The sequence below is a fragment of the Oncorhynchus mykiss genome, chromosome 2, assembly GCF_057628025.1.
Source record: "Oncorhynchus mykiss isolate SJ-2025 chromosome 2, ASM5762802v1, whole genome shotgun sequence".
In the NCBI taxonomy this organism is placed as follows: Eukaryota; Metazoa; Chordata; class Actinopteri; order Salmoniformes; family Salmonidae; genus Oncorhynchus; species Oncorhynchus mykiss.
In genome coordinates, this window is record NC_143023.1 from 22,979,188 (window position 1) to 22,999,381 (window position 20,194).

At 40.9% G+C, this 20,194-nt stretch overlaps 1 protein-coding gene across 4 annotated transcripts; it reads left to right on the top strand.

The window, feature by feature from the left end:
* Window positions 1-353: 353 nt before the first annotated feature.
* LOC110538497 (FXYD domain-containing ion transport regulator 6) lies at window positions 354-20,156 on the top strand. 4 transcript variants are annotated; one of them, XM_021625379.3, is made up of 10 exons: window positions 354-915; window positions 12,796-12,852; window positions 13,022-13,048; window positions 13,773-13,799; window positions 15,513-15,533; window positions 16,009-16,032; window positions 16,625-16,699; window positions 19,342-19,378; window positions 19,651-19,691; window positions 19,809-20,156. In XM_021625379.3, exons 2-10 carry the CDS (start codon window positions 12,801-12,803, stop codon window positions 19,817-19,819), a joined length of 315 nt encoding a protein of 104 aa, XP_021481054.1. In that variant the 5' UTR covers window positions 354-915; window positions 12,796-12,800; the 3' UTR covers window positions 19,820-20,156. The 4 variants fall into 4 exon arrangements, with proteins under 4 accessions (XP_021481054.1, XP_021481077.1, XP_021481068.1 ...); XM_021625393.3 differs by lacking the exon at window positions 13,773-13,799 and having other exon boundaries at window positions 567-915; XM_036942981.2 differs by lacking the exon at window positions 13,022-13,048 and having other exon boundaries at window positions 567-915.
* The last annotated feature ends 38 nt before the right edge of the window (window positions 20,157-20,194 follow it).

Below are 20,194 nucleotides of genomic sequence, written 5' to 3' on the forward strand. Positions count from 1 at the left end.
TACAACTGCTGGGCCAACCTTAGAGATATAAAAGACCATACCCCACTTTCTGCATGCTTAGGAAATAATTTGACTCCCACTGAATGTTACCTCACTCAGACCTAACATACAGTGCTAAACTTGTTTTGAACTGTGAAATAATTATATGGAAAATAGTCTCAAAATGCCAAATAACTGCACACATTTTTTATTTTATTAAACAGACTAAAACCGATTCAGGGTAGCCTAAACAGCCGATAGTGGGCGCTATATCTGCACTATTGTCTAGGATTGACGTGCCTTCCCGGTAATACACTCGTGTCCCCCATGGACCGGCTCGTAGTTGTACATAAAGCATCATCAAAGGTTTGTATAACTAACCCAAAATAGACCACAGACTCTCGTTTCCAATGGGAGCAAATTAATCGTAGTGGGCAGAACAAGCAAGCGTTATAGCATGTATTTTCGTTTTAGGATGGTGCACACCCTAAACTGAACGCGGTGTACAACACATTTTTAGAAAATGTGAAAATGGTGGTAAAAAACAAACATCAAAATACAGTTGGTGGTAAGGTTGTTTACCCCTCAGTAGCAGGGTAATTCTGGAGGGCAGGTTGCATTTCTTCTCAGACCAACCCCTAACCCCCTCCCCCTTCTTTCCCTCGCCAGACGCTAAAATATATCCGACCACGAAAACTTTGCTGGATGTTTCAGGAGAAACATTTCAGGACCAGATTTGCATTAATTTCTGTACATTAAGTACGCTCATTAAATCGTGTTTTATCAGTTTTGCAAAAGCGGACTTTTTGTGTCGATAAATTAGAACACTAGAAACATTGTTTCTGAAGGAGCGGAGGCAAGGCAGCGACCTAAGCGTTTTTATTATTCATCTAATCTCCACAGTCACCTATTTTCCATTAATTGGACTTCTGACAGGTAATTTGTTTTCATTTGTTATAAATCTTTTACCAAAAGGCAATTTTCCCCGTCAAAACATGTGAACAACTAACAACACGTGCTTTAGAGAAGAAAGCTGTTTTGACCTGTGCGCATAGCTTTAAAGTTTGTATAATTTGCTACATTTATGTAAATAGCCTTGCAAGTAAACCATGTTTTCCGTTGGTTTAAGAACATTTAGTCTATAGAAAGTTCCCCATATCATTACATTTAAACGATTTCTAAATATCTTTGAGAGCACGTGACCATATATTTTGTATTTATTTATTTCACCTTTATTTTACTACTGAGACCAAGGTATATTTTACAGATGAGTCCTGAATTACAGAAATTACAGAAAATACACACATCAAAATATAAATTCAATTTTTTTTCAACTTACGGTGAAATGCTTACTTACACGCCCTTAACCAGCAGTGCAGTTCCAGAAAGAGTTAAAGTATTACCAAATAAAGTAAAAATTAATACAAAACTAACACAATAAAATAACAATAACGAGGCTATATAGAGGGAATACTGGTGCCGATTCAATGTGCAAGGGTACAGGTTAGTCGAGGTAATTTGTACATGTGAAGTGACTATGCATAGATAATTACAGCAAGTAGCAGCAGTGTAAAAACAAATGGAGGTGGGGGTGTCAATGTAAATAGTTTGGGTGGCCATTTGATTAATTGTTCAGCAGTCTTATGGCTTGGGGGTAGAAGCTGTTAAGGAGCCTTGTGGTCCTAGACTTGGCGCTCCGGTACCGCTTGCCATGCGGTAGCAGAGAGAAACGTTTATGAATTGGGTCACTGGAGTCTTTGACCATTTTTTGGGGCTTTCCTCTCACACTGCCTGGTATATAGGTCCCGGATGGCTGGAAGTTTTGCCTTACGGTCAGATGCCAAGCTGTTGCCGTACCAGGCGGTGATGCAACCGGTCAGGATGCTCTCGAGGGTGCAGCTGTAGAACTTTTTGAGGTTCTGGGGACCCATGCTAAATATTTTCAGTCTCCTGAGGGGGGAACAGGTGTTGTCGTGCCCTCTTCACAACTGTCTTGGTGTGTTTTTTTACACCAGGGAACTTGAAGCTCTCCACCCGCTCCACTACAGCCCCGTCAATGTTAATGGGGGCCTGTTCGGCCAGCCTTTTTCTGTAGTCCACAATCAGCTCCTTTGTTTTGCTCACAGTGAGGGAGAAGTTGTTGTCCTGGCACCACACAGCCAGGTTTCTGACCTCCTCCCTATAGGCTGTCTCATCGTTGTCGGCGATCAGACCTACTACTGTTGTGTCGTCAGCAAACTTAGTGATGTTGTTGGAGTCGTGTTTGAACAGGGCGTACAGGAGGGGACTGAGCACGCACCCGTGAGAGGCCCCAGTGTTGAGGATCAGCATGGCAGACTTGTAGTTGTCTACCCTGACCACCTGGGGGTGGCCCGTCAGGAAGTCCAGGATCCAGTTGCAGAAGGAGGTGTTTAGTCCCAGGGTCCTTAGCTTAGTGATGAGCTTTGTGGGCACTATGGTGTTGAATGCTGAGCTGTAGTCAATGAACAGCATTTTCACATAGGTGTTCCTTTTGTCAAGGTGGGAAAGGGCAGTGTGGAGTACGATTGAGATTGCGTCATCTGTGGATCTGTTGGGATGGTATACAAATAAAAACATTTGAAATATCTTCACATATTCAAACAGTACATTTATAATTTCCAACGGGCTATACATTTTGGTGAGGTTTTTTCTCGCCTGAGTAGCCTCGTAGCCTTCACTGCCAAAAATAAAATGAAACTATCTAGTGTTCAGCAGATTAACAACACAATTTCAAATACAGCTAGCCTAGTCAAATAATTAACATCCAATCACGTTAACCGTTACTCTCTTGTGGGAATTCCACTAACGGTCCGTATGTAGCCAAACGCAGCTGCTGCTCATTCCGTTTGCTCAAAAATGTATAAATGGTTAAAAAAAGTAAGGCCTCGTCCATAGAGACACAGACCAGCTCTACTGGTAGTACTGCTACTACCAGCAGTACTACACCTGCACCTGTCGATGACACAAGTTGTCCTGCTTCCACGAGCACATCCAATGATAACACCAGTAATTCTACATTTGTTGTTAACCCAGCTACCATGGACACTGACAGTTGTGAATCTGATGCAGCCCGGGAAAGTACCGAACAACAGACAGGGACATTGGACCATCAAGAGGCGCAAATATTAAATATGATAACTACATTGATTTGGGGTTCACTTATATTGGGAGTAGTGCCTTTCCTCAGCCACAGTGTGTTAAAAGTACTATCTCACAACTCGACGAAACAGGCATTTAGAAACAAAACATACCAATTTGAAAAATAAGCCAAGGCAGTTTTTTGAGCGAGAATAAAGATGACTTTCGATTAGTAAGACATGTATAAAATCAACAGATACCATTAATATGAAGGGGCTAGAAGCGTCTTATATGGTGACCTACTGAGTGGCTAGGACAGGCAAGCCCCATACTATTGTGGAGGACTTAATTCTTCCTGCTGCCACGGAAATGGCTGGAACAATGCTGGGGGGAAAGGCCCAAAAAACTATACAGACAATTGCTTCATCAAACAGCACTGTTTCACGACGCATCAGTGACATGGCAGGAGATGCTTACCCTAGTAAAACTGACTATCCTACCGATCCTCGACTTCGGCGATGTCATCTACAAAATGGCTTCCAACACTCTACTCAGCAAACCAGACCCACTGGCTCCAGGTCATCTACAAGTCCATGCTAGGTAAAGCTCCGCCTTATCTCAGCTCACTGGTCACGATGGCAACACCCATCCGTAGCACGCGCTCCAGCAGGTGTATCTCACTGATCATCCCTAAAGCCAACACCTCATTTGGCCGCCTTTCGTTCCAGTACTCTGCTGCCTGTGACTGGAACAAATTGCAAAAAACGCTGAAGTTGGAGACTTTTATCTCCCTCACCAACTTCAAACATCAGCTATCTGAGCAGCTAACCGATCGCTGCAGCTGTACATAGTCTATTGGTAAATAGCCCACCCATTTTCACCTACCTCATCCCCATACTGTTTTTATTTATTTACTTTTCTGCTCTTTTGCACACCAATATCTCTACCTGTACATGACCATCTGATCATTTATCACTCCAGTGTTAATCTGCAAAATTGTAATTATTCGCCTACCTCCTCATGCCTTTTGCACACATTGTATATAGACTCCCCCTTTGTTTTCTACTGTGTTATTGACTTGTTAATTGTTTACTCCATGTGTAACTCTGTGTTGTCTGCTCATACTGCTATGCTTTATCTTGGCCAGGTCGCAGTTGCAAATGAGAACTTGTTCTCAACTAGCCTACCTGGTTAAATAAAGGTGAAATAAAAAATAAAAAAATGTTTTAAAACATTTACTGCTTCACATACAAGCCATATCTGCGGCAGTGTCCGCGTTACTGCTGAATGAGTCAACAGACGTGGCGGGCCTGGCACAGCTTTTGGTATTTGTCTATTACGTTTATGGGGGGTCAGGAGGACAGGGCAACAGGAGAGGATATTTTTTTAAGTATTGGACAGATTTGTGACATCAAATGGTCTTTGGTGGTCAAGATATGTTGGTATCTGTACTGATGGCACAAAAGCCATGACAGGGAGACATAGTGGAGTGGTAACGCGCATGCAAGCAGTTGCTCTCAACGCCACTTGGGTACACTGCAGCATCCATCGAGAGGCTCTTGCTGCCAAGGGAATGCCTGACAGCTTGAAATACGTTTTGCACACTACAGTGAAAATGGTTAACTTTGTTAAAGCAAGGCCCCTGAACTCTTGTGCATTATCTGCATTATGCAATGATATGGGCAGCGACCATGTAACACTTTTACAACATACAGAAGTGCGCTGGTTATCAAGGGGCAAAGTATTGACACAAGCTTAAAGTTCTCTTTACTGACCATAATTATCTATTGTCTGACCGCTTGCATGATGACGGAGTTTCTCACACGACTGGCCTATCTGGGTGATGTTTTTTCTCGTCTGTATGATCTGAATCTAGGATTACAGGGACTCTCCACAACTATATTCAATATGCGGGACAAAATTGAGGCTATGATTAAGAAGTTGGAGCTCTTCTGTCTGTATTAACAAGAACAACACACAGGTCTTTCCATTCTGTGCTTCCTTTGTGGCAACAGTTTGGGGAATGCTCTTTCCTGTTTCAGCATGACAAGGCCCCCGTGCACAAAGCGAAGTCCATACAGAAATTGTTTGTTGAGATCAGTGTGGAAGAACTTGACCGGCCTGCACAGAGCCCTGACCTCAACCCCATCGAACACCCTTGGGATGAATTGAAACTCTGACTGCGAGCCAGGTCTAATTGCCCAAAATCAATGCCCGACCTCACTAATGATTTTGTGGCTGAGTGGAAGCAAGTCCCCGCAGCAATGTTCCAACATTTAGTGGAAAGCCTTCCCAGAAGAGTGGAGGCTGTTATAGCAGCAAAGGGGGAGCCAACTCCATATTAATGCCCATGATTTTGGACTGAGATGTTCAACGAGCAGGTGTCCACATACCTTTGGTCATGTAGTGTATAATATTTGAGTAAAACATAATTTCTAACCTTGCTTAAATTTGTATATGGTCACATATCTCTTCATTATGCGTGGGAATACTTTGGACGAGATTTACAAAATTAAAATCACTTGGAGCTGATTTGCTTTAGTTTTTACAGTATTTTATGTCCAATAAAACTCATTTTAAATACTTTTTTTTTTTGCTCAGAAAACTTGGGTGGTCAAATAAAATCACCCGCGAGCCAAATTCAGTAGCAGGCCACCAGTTGGCGTAGGCCTGCTGTACCATAACTTTTCAAAACTGACTGGCTTATCAGTTTGTGGTTGTAGTAGGTAGGTCTACTTTTCTTACTTTGTATTTGTCCTTTTCAGTTCAGGCAAAGTGCAATAACCTCACAACTCTCTAGGCATGAGAAGTAGCTATCTGTAGCCTAATGGGCTAGATGAAAACCATGACTGAGGTTAAAAGTATTTTCTAAGAGTAACTTAGTTTAAACTTTGTTTACTTGAGGGTGAGCCTAGTCTTCTTTAAAGTAGAATGCTGTAACAAACACTATTATTGGCCTTTGCTATAACTCTTGCAGCATTTGGCAGATTAAGATATTGATTGGCAGTCCTTTGTTGTTAGTCCTGTTCTTAAGCCCTGGTTTGAGTGTTTAAAACCCTGTATCTCTCTAAACCATGCCACACTGCTCCAACTCAGAGACCATAAGTATGAATAGTTATAGTTGCCGTATGGAACAGCTTTTCTATGCCTTGGGCTAGGGATAGAACAGATAGGGTCTGTGCCAAAAGATGGGCTCTGATCAGATTCATTGGGGCTAATCGTTTTAATGGCTATGTCAAATTATTATGTTAACTACAGTGACGGCTATCTGATGCCCATCACAGTATGGTATTTCTTCATACGGAAATCTACATAATCTATAGTATGAGTTCTGTCACCTCATCTGCTGCCGGAGTAGTTCTTAATTATCATATTTCAGTTGTACAGAAGTCCCGAGGACAGTGACTTAATCTGACAGGTGATGTAATGAATACATAGTTAGATATATAATATGGCTCATTTGTATGTTCACCGTTCAATTCTTCCAAAATCCCACAATCATGTTCTGCACATGAATCAAATATGCTCACAGTTCCCTAGAGATTAGTGTCAGGTGAGTACATTTTTCTGCAGCACTCCAACAAACAAGATTTTGTTTAAAGAAACATTTAGGCTTATCTGCTGTCTGTAACAAAACTCAGGACACTTTCTGCCGAGGGTGCCAATGCCTCCACAAACAAAACTCCAGTGTGGGAGTTTGGTTTAAGAGCCACGGCCAGTTAACACTTGATGTGAAAATCTAGAAGGGCTTGGAAGAACATCTGTAGAAAGAATGGCCTATGTGTGAAAAACAAACTGTAGCGGTATGCGGCATACCGTCGTGAGCAGTGACTGCACATTCCAGCTGAGAAAAAAAAACCCAGCTGAGTTACAGTGCCTTCAAAAAGTATTCACACCCCTTGACATTTTCCAAATGTTGTTGTTACAGCCTGCATTGGATGAAACTTCGATTTAATGATAAAATGTCAGTGGAATTATGTTTTTCAAAAAAAATTAAATAAATACAAATTAATAAAAGATGAAAAGCGAAAATGTCTTGAGTCAATAATTATTCAACTGCTTTGTTATGGCAAGCCTAAATAAGTTCAGGAGTAAACAATGTGCTTAACAAGTTGCATGGACTCACTCTGTGTGTAATAATAGTGTTTAACATGATTTGTTTCATGTCAACCTCATCTCTCTAACCCACACATACAATTATCTGTAAGGTCCCTCAGTCGCTGGGAGTGAATATCAAACACAGATTCAAACACAAAGACCAGAAGTTTTCCAATGCCTCGCAAAGAAGGGCATCTATTGGTAGATGGGTCAAAACATTTATAAAAAAAATTAAAAGCAGACGATGAATATCCCTTTGAGCATGGTGAAGTTATTTATTACACTTTGGATCGTGTATCAATACACCCAGTCACTACAAAGATACAGGCATCGTTCCAACTCAGGAAGGAAAACGCTCAGGGATTTCACCATGAGGCCAGTAGTGACTTTAAAACAGTTACAGAGCTTAGTGGCTGTGATACAGTAGGAGAGAACTGGGGATGGATCAAGATCATTGTGGTTATTCCACAATATTAACCTAATTGTCAGTGAAAAGAAGGAAGCCTGCACAGAAAAAATATATTCCAAAACATAATCCTGTTTGCAACAAGGCACTAAAGTAATACAGCAAAGAATGTGGCAAAGCATTTCACTTATTGTCATGAATACAACATGTTATGTTTGGGGCAAATCCAATACAGCACATTACTGAGTACCACTCTCATTACTGAGTACCATATTTTCAAGCATAGTGGTGGCTGTATCATGTTATGGGTATGCTTATAATCGTTTAGGACTAGGGAGCTTTAAAGGATAAAAAATAAATGGAATGGAGCTAAACACAGGCAAAATTCTAGTGGAAACCTGGTTGTCTGCTTTACACCAGACACTGGGAGATGAATTCAGCTTTCAGCAAAACAGTAACCTAAAACACAAGGCCAAATCTACACTGGAGTTGCTTACCTAGAAGAAAGTATATGTTCCTGAGTGGCCAAGTTACAGTTTTGACTTAAATCTACTTGAAAATCTATGGCAAGACCTGAAAATGGTTGTCTAGCCATAACCAACAACCAATTGGACAGAGCTTGAAGAATTTTGAAAATAATATTGGGCAAATGTTGTACAATCCAGATGCAGAAAACTCTTAGATATGTACTGAGAAAGACACTTAGCTGTAATTGCTGCGAATGGTGATTCTAACATTTATTGAGTTAGGGGGTTGAATACTTACATAATCAAGATATAATAGTAATTTATTTCACAATTTTATTTTTATTTTTTTTACAAATGTTATAATTTGTCTTCCACTTTGACATTACATAGTATTTTGTGTAGATCGTTGACAACACATTACAATTAAATAAATGTTAACCCCACTTTGTAACTAAACAAAATGCAGAAAAAGTAAAGTGGTATAAATACTTTCTGAAAGCACTGTATGTCTTTAACCCACTGACCAAATATCATGTGCAACTCAACCCGGGTCTCTCTTCCCTGCACCCCAATACTGCAAGGACAGGACACCCGTGTTCTACAGTGCAGAGACTGAAATAGCCCCCTCTTCCCTTACCCCGAGTCAGGAGCTAAAAACATAAAGAGATCATGGGAGAACTGTTTAAGTCTAGCAGCAACAGACCATGGCCTCCATAGCAGGTCAGCTATAAGATCACAAGATGTTGGGGTTATTTGAAAGCGTCACCTCAATGTTTAATTCCTCCCCACGGTCAGGGGCACAAACAAGGAATGTGAAGTCAAGAATAATTCTATAGATGTACCTTTCCCCTGTAGTTTCATTTCTTGAGAGAGATTGGTGTGATTTCAAGAACAGTGCTTTCTTTGATAGTGAGGTGTTAAAGTTGCAGGGTGTTGTGACTAGCTCTGCTGGTCCCCTCAGATACAAAGCTGTATGTGTTCAGTAACAAGGCTGATGTTAAAACCACTGGGATCTGCACCTATTTCTCCCACAACCAGACCTGTCAGACACTGGTGGTGGGAGAACTTCAACACTCCTCTGGCCAGGACAACTGAATCCTACAGACGAAGAACCATATATGTGACATTTAAAAAATGTACAAAAAGAGATATACATGAAAAATCATTATTGGACACCCTTTTTCTATAGTGAACCGGTTTCACAAGCTTTCCACGCTCGAATTAACAATTTTAAATGTAAAGATAGGCTCTGGTGGAATAACCGTTTATGTGCAGCACTCAGAATGGACGGACAAGCGCACAACCTTTCTGTTGCTGATGAAAATCACCGAAATGTGGGAAAGAAACGTGAAACAAAACTAAAAGAATGGAAAGACAGGCAAAGGTCTTACGGGATGCAGGAAAACCCTATACAAATCGTAAGGGTCAAGAAAAAACTGGGAAAAGCTATCCAAAAGAGGTATGTGGAAGAACCGTATATCAAACAATCAAGCTAGCTAGCTGTAGAGTATAGTAACTAACATGTATGTTCTGGGTTGTCTAATTTGTAACTATAGAGAAAACATATTAGCTAAAGTTTGTTGGCTACTAATTTATACATTATCGTTACAAATGTTATTGCTAGATTATAGAAGAAACATAGCTAGCTACTTTTTCTCCATCCACCGGATGATTCGACATGGCTACAGTAGCTAGCTAGTTATATGTAACGTTACACTGTATCCTACAGGGATTGCACACCGGGGGTCCATTGAGGTGGCAAGCTACATATTGAAGTGGGTGAAGACAGAATTCACTCCACTCACCAAACCAGAGGTGCGCAAGTTGATCATCTTCAGTGACAGATGCTGTGGGCAGAATAACAACTGGCGGATGCTCAATCTGATGTCGATGCTCGTCTCTATGGGTTACTTTACGCAAGTTGAGCAGAAGTTCATGGTCTCTGGTCATTCTTTTCTTCCTTGTGATCGATCTTTTGCCACCATCGAGAAGAGGCGCAAGGTGTCCGTCCTTCATACACCTGATGATGTTTCAAAGATGATATTTGATGCACAACCAGCAAAACCATTCAAGGCGATGAGGATGCAATGTGAAGACTTCAGGCACCTCCCAGATTCTGTCCTCAAGCGACCAGCTGGACTACAGACCACCTCAGTGAGGTGGTTAAAAGTCACAGGTATTGCACAGAGAATAGTTTACGAACATCCCATCAACATGCAACATGTTGTTCTAACAATAAAATATCCTAATGCTTGACTGTGAAAGTTGTTATTGATGTCAGAAACTTAGAATGTTTCTGTTCTAATTTCAGTTGAGGATCCTTGGAATCTGTACGCCAGACAGAGCCACAGTCTATTTGAGGGATGGAAGTCGTGGCTGATCTCCAAACCAAAAGGAGGAGCTACACCTCAACCTCCCTATTTTGCGAGCCACTACCCTAGAGCATATGAGAGTCCTCTGCCCATTAAAAAAAAACAAGTACCAAGATCTGATGACCTGCTCAACTACTTGCCAGCTGCTGCACGCTCTTTTTATAAGTCACTGCAGAGTGAATAATGGGTTTAACGCAATTCAAAACTTAATTGCTGATCATAGTGTTAAACACAAAGAGAATGGTTTTCTGAACGTTATGTAATATTGACCTTAGGGACCTGCATAATGAACATGCATAGTGGCACATCACATTGATCCATATTTGATATGTACAAGTTGTGCTTGTTTTGATTTAATGAATTTAATTGTATTCTGTTTTTGTAGTTATTCTGTGGTATGTTCACAGTGAGGGCTTCATTTTAAATGAGACTAAGATTTCATGACTCAACTTTTAAGAAAAGTCATCAGTGCTACAGTTGATAGACCACCTTTAAATGAACCTCCATACAAATGAATTAACTACATATTGCATTTAAGTTATTTACATGAAGGGCATCTGTACTTGAAAGTACTTAAAACATCCTATCAGGTGTTAAAAAAGGACATCTTACAAGAGTCATGCAAAATGTCACATATACTGTTCTTCCACAAACTGAAATCACTGGAGATATACTGTTCTTCCACAAACTGAAATCATCACTGGAGGTATACTGTTCTTCCACAAACTGAAATCATCACTGGAGATATACTGTTCTTCCACAAACTGAAATCATCACTGGAGATACTCTGTTCTTCCACAAACTGAGATCATCACTGGAGATATAATGTTCTTCCACAAACTGAAATCATCACTGGAGATATAATGTTCTTCCACAAACTGAAATCATCACTGGAGATATAATGTTCTTCCACAAACTGAAATCATCACTGGAGATATACTGTTCTTCCACAAACTGAAATCATCACTGGAGATATACTGTTCTTCCACAAACTGAGATCATCACTGGAGATATACTGTTCTTCCACAAACTGAGATCATCACTGGAGATATACTGTTCTTCCACAAACTGAGATCATCACTGGAGATATACTGTTCTTCCACAAACTGAAATCATCACTGGAGATATACTGTTCTTCCACAAACTGAGATCATCACTGGAGATATACTGTTCTTCCACAAACTGAGATCATCACTGGAGATATACTGTTCTTCCACAAACTGAGATCATCACTGGAGATATACTGTTCTTCCACAAACTGAAATCATCACTGGAGATATACTGTTCTTCCACAAACTGAGATCATCACTGGAGATATACTGTTCTTCCACAAACTGAGATCATCACTGGAGATATACTGTTCTTCCACAAACTGAGATCATCACTGGAGGTATACTGTTCTTCCACAAACTGAGATCATCACTGGAGATATACTGATCTTCCACAAACTGAGATCATCACTGGAGATATACTGTTCTTCCACAAACTGAGATCATCACTGGAGATATACTGTTCTTCCACAAACTGAGATCATCACTGGAGATATACTGTTCTTCCACAAACTGAAATCATCACTGGAGATATACTGTTCTTCCACAAACTGAAATCATCACTGGAGATATACTGTTCTTCCACAAACTGAAATCATCACTGGAGATATACTGTTCTTCCACAAACTGAGATCATCACTGGAGATATAATGTTCTTCCACAAACTGAAATCATCACTGGAGATATAATGTTCTTCCACAAACTGAAATCATCACTGGAGATATGCTGTTCTTCCACAAACTGAAATCATCACTGGAGATATACTGTTCTTCCACAAACTGAGATCATCACTGGAGATATAATGTTCTTCCACAAACTGAAATCATCACTGGAGATATACTGTTCTTCCACAAACTGAAATCATCACTGGAGATATACTGTTCTTCCACAAACTGAAATCATCACTGGAGATATACTGTTCTTCCACAAACTGAAATCATCACTGGAGATATACTGTTCTTCCACATTCTAAAAATTAAAACGGCAAGAACAAAAGTATTTTTTGAAATAACAAAAAATATATATATTGTTGTTGGAAGATATGGGTATGGTGAATTATTTGTCAACCATAAAACACCTAATGTGGTACACACAATAATATAAAAATAACTTAAAATTGAAAAATTCATCTGTAGGATTCAACTGTGTAAGCCTGTTATGTTTCCTCATTATGAGCCCAGAAGTCTTTCCATTACGTTATGCTTGAAATATGTAATTGTCATGTATCAACTTGAGTCCCCCCTGGGGATTGAACTTGGTTCTCAAATAAAATATTTGCTTTCTGTCTTGTCATGTTTCTGGTGGTTGTTTCCCTTTGTCTCCAGGTGACATGGATCTCTCTCTGTTGGTGGCATTCTGCTCCTGTGTTCCTCCTGCTTTGGGTGAGCTTTTTCCTTTCACTCTTTTTCTTGTTTTAGCTTCTCTCTCAAATACTTGACCCCAGCACTTGAATGGTGACTGAGGAGCGTTCACAGTGTGGTTGAGGGAAGTGTAATGTTTTATTCAGAGTGCCGGTGATTAAAGAATGAGCTGGTGTGTCTATACTAACAGGGTCAGGATTTGGCAGGGAGATGCCAGGTAAGTTTGCAGTGCATTGGATGCCTCAGTTGTGTCAAAGGAATGAGAAATGCAGTCTGTCTGCCTTGGAATGGACACAGTATGCATGGCCATCTTTGTTGTTGGCTTATCAGTTGCCCTAGAGCAGTGTTTCCCAGCTCCAGTCCTCGAATAACCCCTTGTTTTTTACAGTACACATTTTATTGTAGCCCTGGACTAACAAACCTGATTCAACTTGTCAACTAATCATTGAATCCTCGATGAGTTGAATTTGGTGTTTTTGTCCGGGGCTTCAAGACAGCCATACTCTAGAACAGGGTTTCCCAACCCTCTCCGCTGCCCCCACCCCCCAGACATTTCACACTTTTGTTTTAACCCTAAATGGGCACACCTGATTCAATTAGTCAAAGGCTTGATGATTAGTTGACTAATCGAACCAGCTGTGCCCATTTAGGGTTAAAACAAAAGTGTGAAATGTCTGGTGGGAAACCCTGTCCTAGAGTATGGCTGTCTGTAGAGAAACTGGAAAGGTCATTCACAATGCAGTGTTTTTCAGCAGAGTTAGGAAGGGGGTGTTCCTGGGGCATATATAATTGATTTATTATTTTACAGTTTTAGCCAATGCATGTAGGGGAGACACTGCAGTGTGGTAAAGGAATGTTTGTAGTGTCATATTTTAGCAAACTTGTAGTGTCTTAAGAGTGCCAGTGATTTAAAGAATGAACTGGTCTGTCTATACTAACAGGGTCATCTATAGGCAGGGACATGCCAGGTAAGTTTGTTTTATTGGATGCCTCAGTGTTGTCATAAAGGAATGAGAAACATGTCTGTTTTGGAATGGACACTAAGAATGCACAGCCATATTTGTTATTGTCTGGTCAGTTGCACTAGAGCAGCTTTTCATCCAACTCAGTCTGGGGGTCTCCCCTGGGTGCACATTTTGGTGCACTACACAGCTGATTGAAATATCTCCTCATCGGGGTGTCAGGAAACTCTGCCATAGAGCACATGTGTCGAACTCATTTCATGGAGGGCCGAGTGTCTGGGTTTTCACTCAACTCTAATTAGTTAAGAACTCCCCTCGCCTGGTTGTCTAGGTCTTTTAATTGAAAGGAAAAAGCAAAGACCAGCAGACACTAGGCCCTCCATAGATTGAGTTTGATACCCCTGCCCTAGAGTATGACCAGCTTTGCTCTGTCTGTACTTACATATTGCACAACTATATTTATTTAAATACTATTGTGTAAGGATTTCAAGTTATGATTAAATCCAGTTCATTTGAAATGGGCTCATCTAGACTGGTGTAAGAAAGAGCCTTTGCTTTCCTGGCCAGGATTAGCCTTTTTCTCATGTGAAGGATTTTAGTAATCGGTAATTTGGTGTGCAGCCAAGCCTCCCATATTGTAGTAGCATGTGGTGCTAGGCAGTCCTACACTGCACGTTGGGTTGGGTTGTGTTGTGCTGACTTGTTCCTGAGCAGATTGCGCTACATTAGTAGTTTTTCTCTACAGTCAACAGGGTGATTTGGGCAGGATATGAGTTCCCCTGGTAATGGAGAGGAATGACACCAAACGGAAGTGTTTGTCGGACATTAGGCTTATCTACTGCACCATAAAAAGCCCTGCTGACTCGGGTTGTCATTCTGACATCCTTTAGAAGAAAACAAAATGAAAATGTCAGCAGATATAAGATGAGCCAATCAGAGGAGCATTTTGTTGTTAGAGAGCTGAGCAGTGATTAATGTAATACACCTTGGAACTTTCTAGAAGTGGTTCTATTACTTCTGTACTAAACAAAGCAGGAGTCATTTATGTTTGGTGATCTAGATAGTGTGACATCCATGTGATTTAGATTCTTAATCTTAATGGTATTGTGAGGACCTGATGTGACAATTGGTTGATTCTCAAACGGTTACTCGCTCTGCGTGCGCGCGCACACAGTGAAGTCTGCTTTATAACAGCACCTACCTGAGCTGCCATGGGTCACTGGCCTTAGGAAATGACTGCAGAGTGGGGATGGTTAGTAATGCATCAGGACTCTGTGGTGTCTTGCATCATTGTAGCATTAGCATTTCTACTGCTTTCAACAGAGCTGCTTATGGTCCACTGCATGTTGCTGTTTCCCCTTTACTGTTGTGAGGAGGGAGCCACCTGAGTGTTGCCAGATTGTATTTAAAAGCATGCACTTTGTATCGCATCACCCAGTGGTGTAATCTGTAAGTGCATGCCCCATTCCTAAACTTTCAGTACAAGTGGACAATTAAAAAAAAAAAAAATTTAAAGCATTGAACACTACAACCAGTCTTTACTATCATGTGTACAGTAGTCACTATTGACATTCAATGTACGCCTCTGGAACACTTGACTACAGTTCTGAAAGTCAACAGAGCCTCAAACCAGTTATGAAAGCTTCGTAGTTCACACCAAGCACACAGTCAGAGCTAATGCCTGTCAATCACTAATGCTTTCGGTCTTTTGTTTTCCAGCATTGACGATGGATGAAAAAGGTAAAAGTTTCTTGTTGTTTTAAATGAACATTATTGTACCAATTGTATTTCACTTTAAAGAGCATGTTGGCAAAGAGTTAAATCACAGTTTTTGGTCACTCGCCTTTTTCACTCCAGTTACACTCAACCCCGTTGACGTTTGAATTAGTTTAGCTCCAAACATGGTGTGTAAGTTTCTATTGAAAAGGACCACTATGAATGCGTGTGATTTTAAAAGGAGATGTAATTCCCACTAGGGACACAATGTTTTAGAAGTCTCCCAGTGGATCCTTTACAATGCATTCCATCTGGCCTCATGCGCTGCTCTGTCTTCAATCTGCTTTGGCTGGCGATGGGACAAGTGGTCTAATGTCCATTTTTTTTTTAATACTATAGCTGCAATTTCAATGTAGATTGAATAACTGTGAATAATAACATTCTACAAAATGCGGTCCCTGACTAAATGTATCTGGTTTTCATGTATTCCCCCTCCCAGACTATGACGCTGCGTTTCACTACGGTGAGTGGGGGATGGATCAACATGGACTAACTCCACTGGGGGCAAACGTGACACTTCTCAGGGAATATCAGGGAGGTCAAGACGGGCTCGCGTTTTCCCCCCATTTTTCCAGGAGCGTCGGAAAACATTGACCCTTCGGGCTACGCTTCCGGAGTTCAACTGGCAAACCGTTCTAGTCCCTCCCACTCTGCTGTAGTACTCTCATTTCTAAACACATCACAACCATAATAGAGATTCTGTCATCAAATCTGTTCATTGCTCTATCCTGTCTTCAGTAGGTCTATGCATTCAGATACATTATAGGATATATTCAGCTCTTACAGTGAATATCCTTCCATGTTTGAGGCAGTAATATTAATCAGAATATAGATCTATAGATGTGAACCTGATGGATTCATCAATTGTGGCATATACAGTAGGCACGTATGTTTGAATTGTCTCAGGAATGTGATTGTCATAATTGCATACACCCTAAGAGGGTACAGTGCATATGTATGTACTGAATAAGATGTTTTAAGTTGCACTGTGCCTTGCACATATTCTGCAGTAGTGGGCCTTAGTGTGTAGGGATAAAAATGTATTTCTGTTTCAGACTATGAATCACTGAGGATCGGTGGACTGATCTTCGCTGTGGTACTGTTTGTCATGGGCATTGTCCTCATCGTCAGTAAGTCTGTCGGCCCAACTACAGTTACAGTGCCTTGCGAAAGTATTCGGCCCCCTTGAACTTTGCGACCTTTTGCCACATTTCAGGCTTCAAACATAAAGATATAAAACTGTATTTTTTTGTGAAGAATCAACAACAAGTGGGACAAAATCATGAAGTGGAACGACATTTATTGGATATTTCAAACTTTTTTAACAAATCAAAAACTGAAATTGGGCGTGCAAAATTATTCAGCCCCCTTAAGTTAATACTTTGTAGCGCCACCTTTTGCTGTGATTACAGCTGTAAGTCGCTTGGGGTATGTCTCTATCAGTTTTGCACATCGAGAGACTGACATTTTTTCCCATTCCTCCTTGCAAAACAGCTCGAGCTCAGTGAGGTTGGATGGAGAGCATTTGTGAACAGCAGTTTTCAGTTCTTTCCACAGATTCTCGATTGGATTCAGGTCTGGACTTTGACTTGGCCATTCTAACACCTGGATATGTTTATTTTTGAACCATTCCATTGTAGATTTTGCTTTATGTTTTGGATCATTGTCTTGTTGGAAGACAAATCTCCGTCCCAGTCTCAGGTCTTTTGCAGACTCCATCAGGTTTTCTTCCAGAATGGTCCTGTATTTGGCTCCATCCATGATGCTGCCACCACCATGTTTGACAGTGGGGATGGTGTGTTCAGCTGTGTTGCTTTTACGCCAAACATAACGTTTTGCATTGTTGCCAAAAAGTTCAATTTTGGTTTCATCTGACCAGAGCACTTTCTTCCACATGTTTGGTGTGTCTCCCAGGTGGCTTGTGGCAAACTTTAAACAACACTTTTTATGGATATCTTTAAGAAATGGCTTTCTTCTTGCCACTCTTCCATAAAGGCCAGATTTGTGCAATATACGACTGATTGTTGTCCTATGGACAGAGTCTCCCACCTCAGCTGTAGATCTCTGCAGTTCATCCAGAGTGATCATGGGCCTCTTGGCTGCATCTCTGATCAGTCTTCTCCTTGTATGAGCTGAAAGTTTAGAGGGACGGCCAGGTCTTGGTAGATTTGCAGTGGTCTGATACTCCTTCCATTTCAATATTATCGCTTGCACAGTGCTCCTTGGGATGTTTAAAGCTTGGGAAATCTTTTTGTATCCAAATCCGGCTTTAAACTTCTTCACAACAGTATCTCGGACCTGCCTGGTGTGTTCCTTGTTCTTCATGATGCTCTCTGCGCTTTTAACGGACCTCTGAGACTATCACAGTGCAGGTGCATTTATAAGGAGACTTGATTACACACAGGTGGATTGTATTTATCATCATTAGTCATTTAGGTCAACATTGGATCATTCAGAGATCCTCACTGAACTTCTGGAGAGAGTTTGCTGCACTGAAAGTAAAGGGGCTGAATAATTTTGCACGCCCAATTTTTCAGTTTTTGAAATGTTAAAAAAGTTTGAAATATCCAATAAATGTCGTTCCACTTCATGATTGTGTCCCACTTGTTGTTGATTCTTCACAAAAAAATACAGTTTTATATCTTTATGTTTGAAGCCTGAAATGTGACAAAAGGTCGCAAAGTTCAAGGGGGCCGAATACTTTCGCAAGGCACTGTATATTTAAAAAACCATTTGAAGTATTACATTTCCATTGAAATAAAATGTGATTAGTCCCATAAGTTTATTTCTACTGTACCAATCTCATTCCATAATTATTGTAGTTCTGCACTGTTCAACATGTTGATCCATTGAACAGCCCCTCTTTACCAGTCCAGTCCTTATAAACAAGCCTGGGATCAGTTACTTGCTGGCATGCAGGCCAACATGCCTTGCACAACCCCCAGGACACCCAACACCTCTCTACCCTGTAGACATCTTCGCATCTAGGGCACTGACTAAAACTGGCCTGGACACTATGCAGCCTTGTCCCCTCCCTCCTCATCTCCTGCCCTTGCCCTCATCCACCCCATCCCAGGCATAGCTGGAGACCTCCACCCTAATTCTTACTCCAGGCATCCATTACATTAATCAGCCCATACATTAGTCATATATCACAGGGGACAGAGGGAGTGCCCCCCTCCTGCTACCTCACATGTGCAAAAAGAAGGCTTTGGGTCTTTAGTGTTCTGTCCAAGCTGTACAAATAATCATTTAGAATAATCAAGCAGTTAGTTTGTATATGTTTTACTGGATAGGGTCTTGTAATATTCCAACTTCTATACACATCAATTACTGAAGTATCTTCATTCTAGTGTTAGTTTAGCAGGCGGTATCTTCATTCCAGTGTTAGTTTAGCAGGCGGTATCTTCATTCCAGTGCTAGTTTAGCAGGCGGTATCTTCATTCCAGTGCTAGTTTAGCAGGCGGTATCTTCATTCCAGTGCTAGTTTAGCAGGCGGTATCTTCATTCCAGTGCTAGTTTAGCAGGCGGCATCTTCATTCCAGTGCTAGTTTAGCAGGCGGCATCTTCATTCCAGTGCTAGTTTAGCAGGCGGTATCTTCATTCCTGTGCTAGTTTAGCAGGCGGCATCTTCATTCCAGTGCTAGTTTAGCAGGCATGTGTCTTTGACATCTAGGATGGGGAGAGTCCTGTCAACTCAAGCTATCCTCAAGAGTATATCAGCTTTCCATCATAGTAGCTCTTTCACACTAATTTCTCTCGCTCTCTGCAGGCCGGAAATGCCCATGCAAATCAAGTCCGAAGTCACGGTAAGTTGGGCAAAGAAGAGATGGTGTTGATTAAACATGGCAGAGAAGACCTTGACTGAGTTCATTGTAAGGCTATTAAAGTGTTATCTCTAGACTCTTAAGAGGAGCTTTTAGAATATTCTTTACAGTTAGAAGCTTCAGTACTCAGTTTGATCTTTAATACATTTCCCCCCTATGTTTTAGGGTTTAGATGGCTTGGTTTGGTACTGTATACTTTTTAATCACTGGCCAAGTGGTGGTTTACCTGTTTGTTTTCCATTTTCATCTCTCAGGCCTGCTGGAGTACCGGAGGCAGAGGCAGGGGCTCTGACAAGTAAAAATAATCTATCATTGTTTTCATTTCCATGTTGGTCTTTATCAAAAGTCTGATTGGTGTATATAATTTGAATTTATGAAACCAATACATCTCATGACACCTATCTGCTCTCAGGTCCCAAGTGATGTGAAGTCTCGCCACCAGGCGGCAGCATCGGACTGTAGAGTGCTACTATGGCCGTCTCCCAGAGCACGAAGCTCCTTTTTTAAATTCCATCCTGCTGATATGTTCTCTTGGCATCTTTTTTTGCTTTTCTCTTTTTCTATATGAATGAATCTACAGCGACAGTATTTTGAGGACATAATTGGTTGATGCAGTAGGGTTGTTTAATTGTAGGCTATATATTACACCTGTCATACGTGGTAGACACATTATTAACAAGCGATTTTGTAAATTAGAACTTGACTGACTATTTTAAATTGTAATATTTCCACACTGAAATAAAGTGATGTACATGGGTAATTGTGTATTGTGTTTCAACTTTTCCCACTGTCAGTCAC

What these genes read in the sequence shown, in the direction of transcription:
- LOC110538497 (XM_021625379.3), top strand. Translation starts at nt 12,801, where the DNA reads ATGGATCTCTCTCTGTTGGTGGCATTCTGCTCCTGTGTTCCTCCTGCT. An exon ending in CTGTGTTCCTCCTGCTTTGG is followed by an intron (nt 12,853 to 13,021) that starts GTGAGCTTTTTC and finishes CTATACTAACAG; the next exon opens with GGTCAGGATTTGGCAGGGAG. An exon ending in GGGCATTGTCCTCATCGTCA is followed by an intron (nt 16,700 to 19,341) that starts GTAAGTCTGTCG and finishes CGCTCTCTGCAG; the next exon opens with GCCGGAAATGCCCATGCAAA.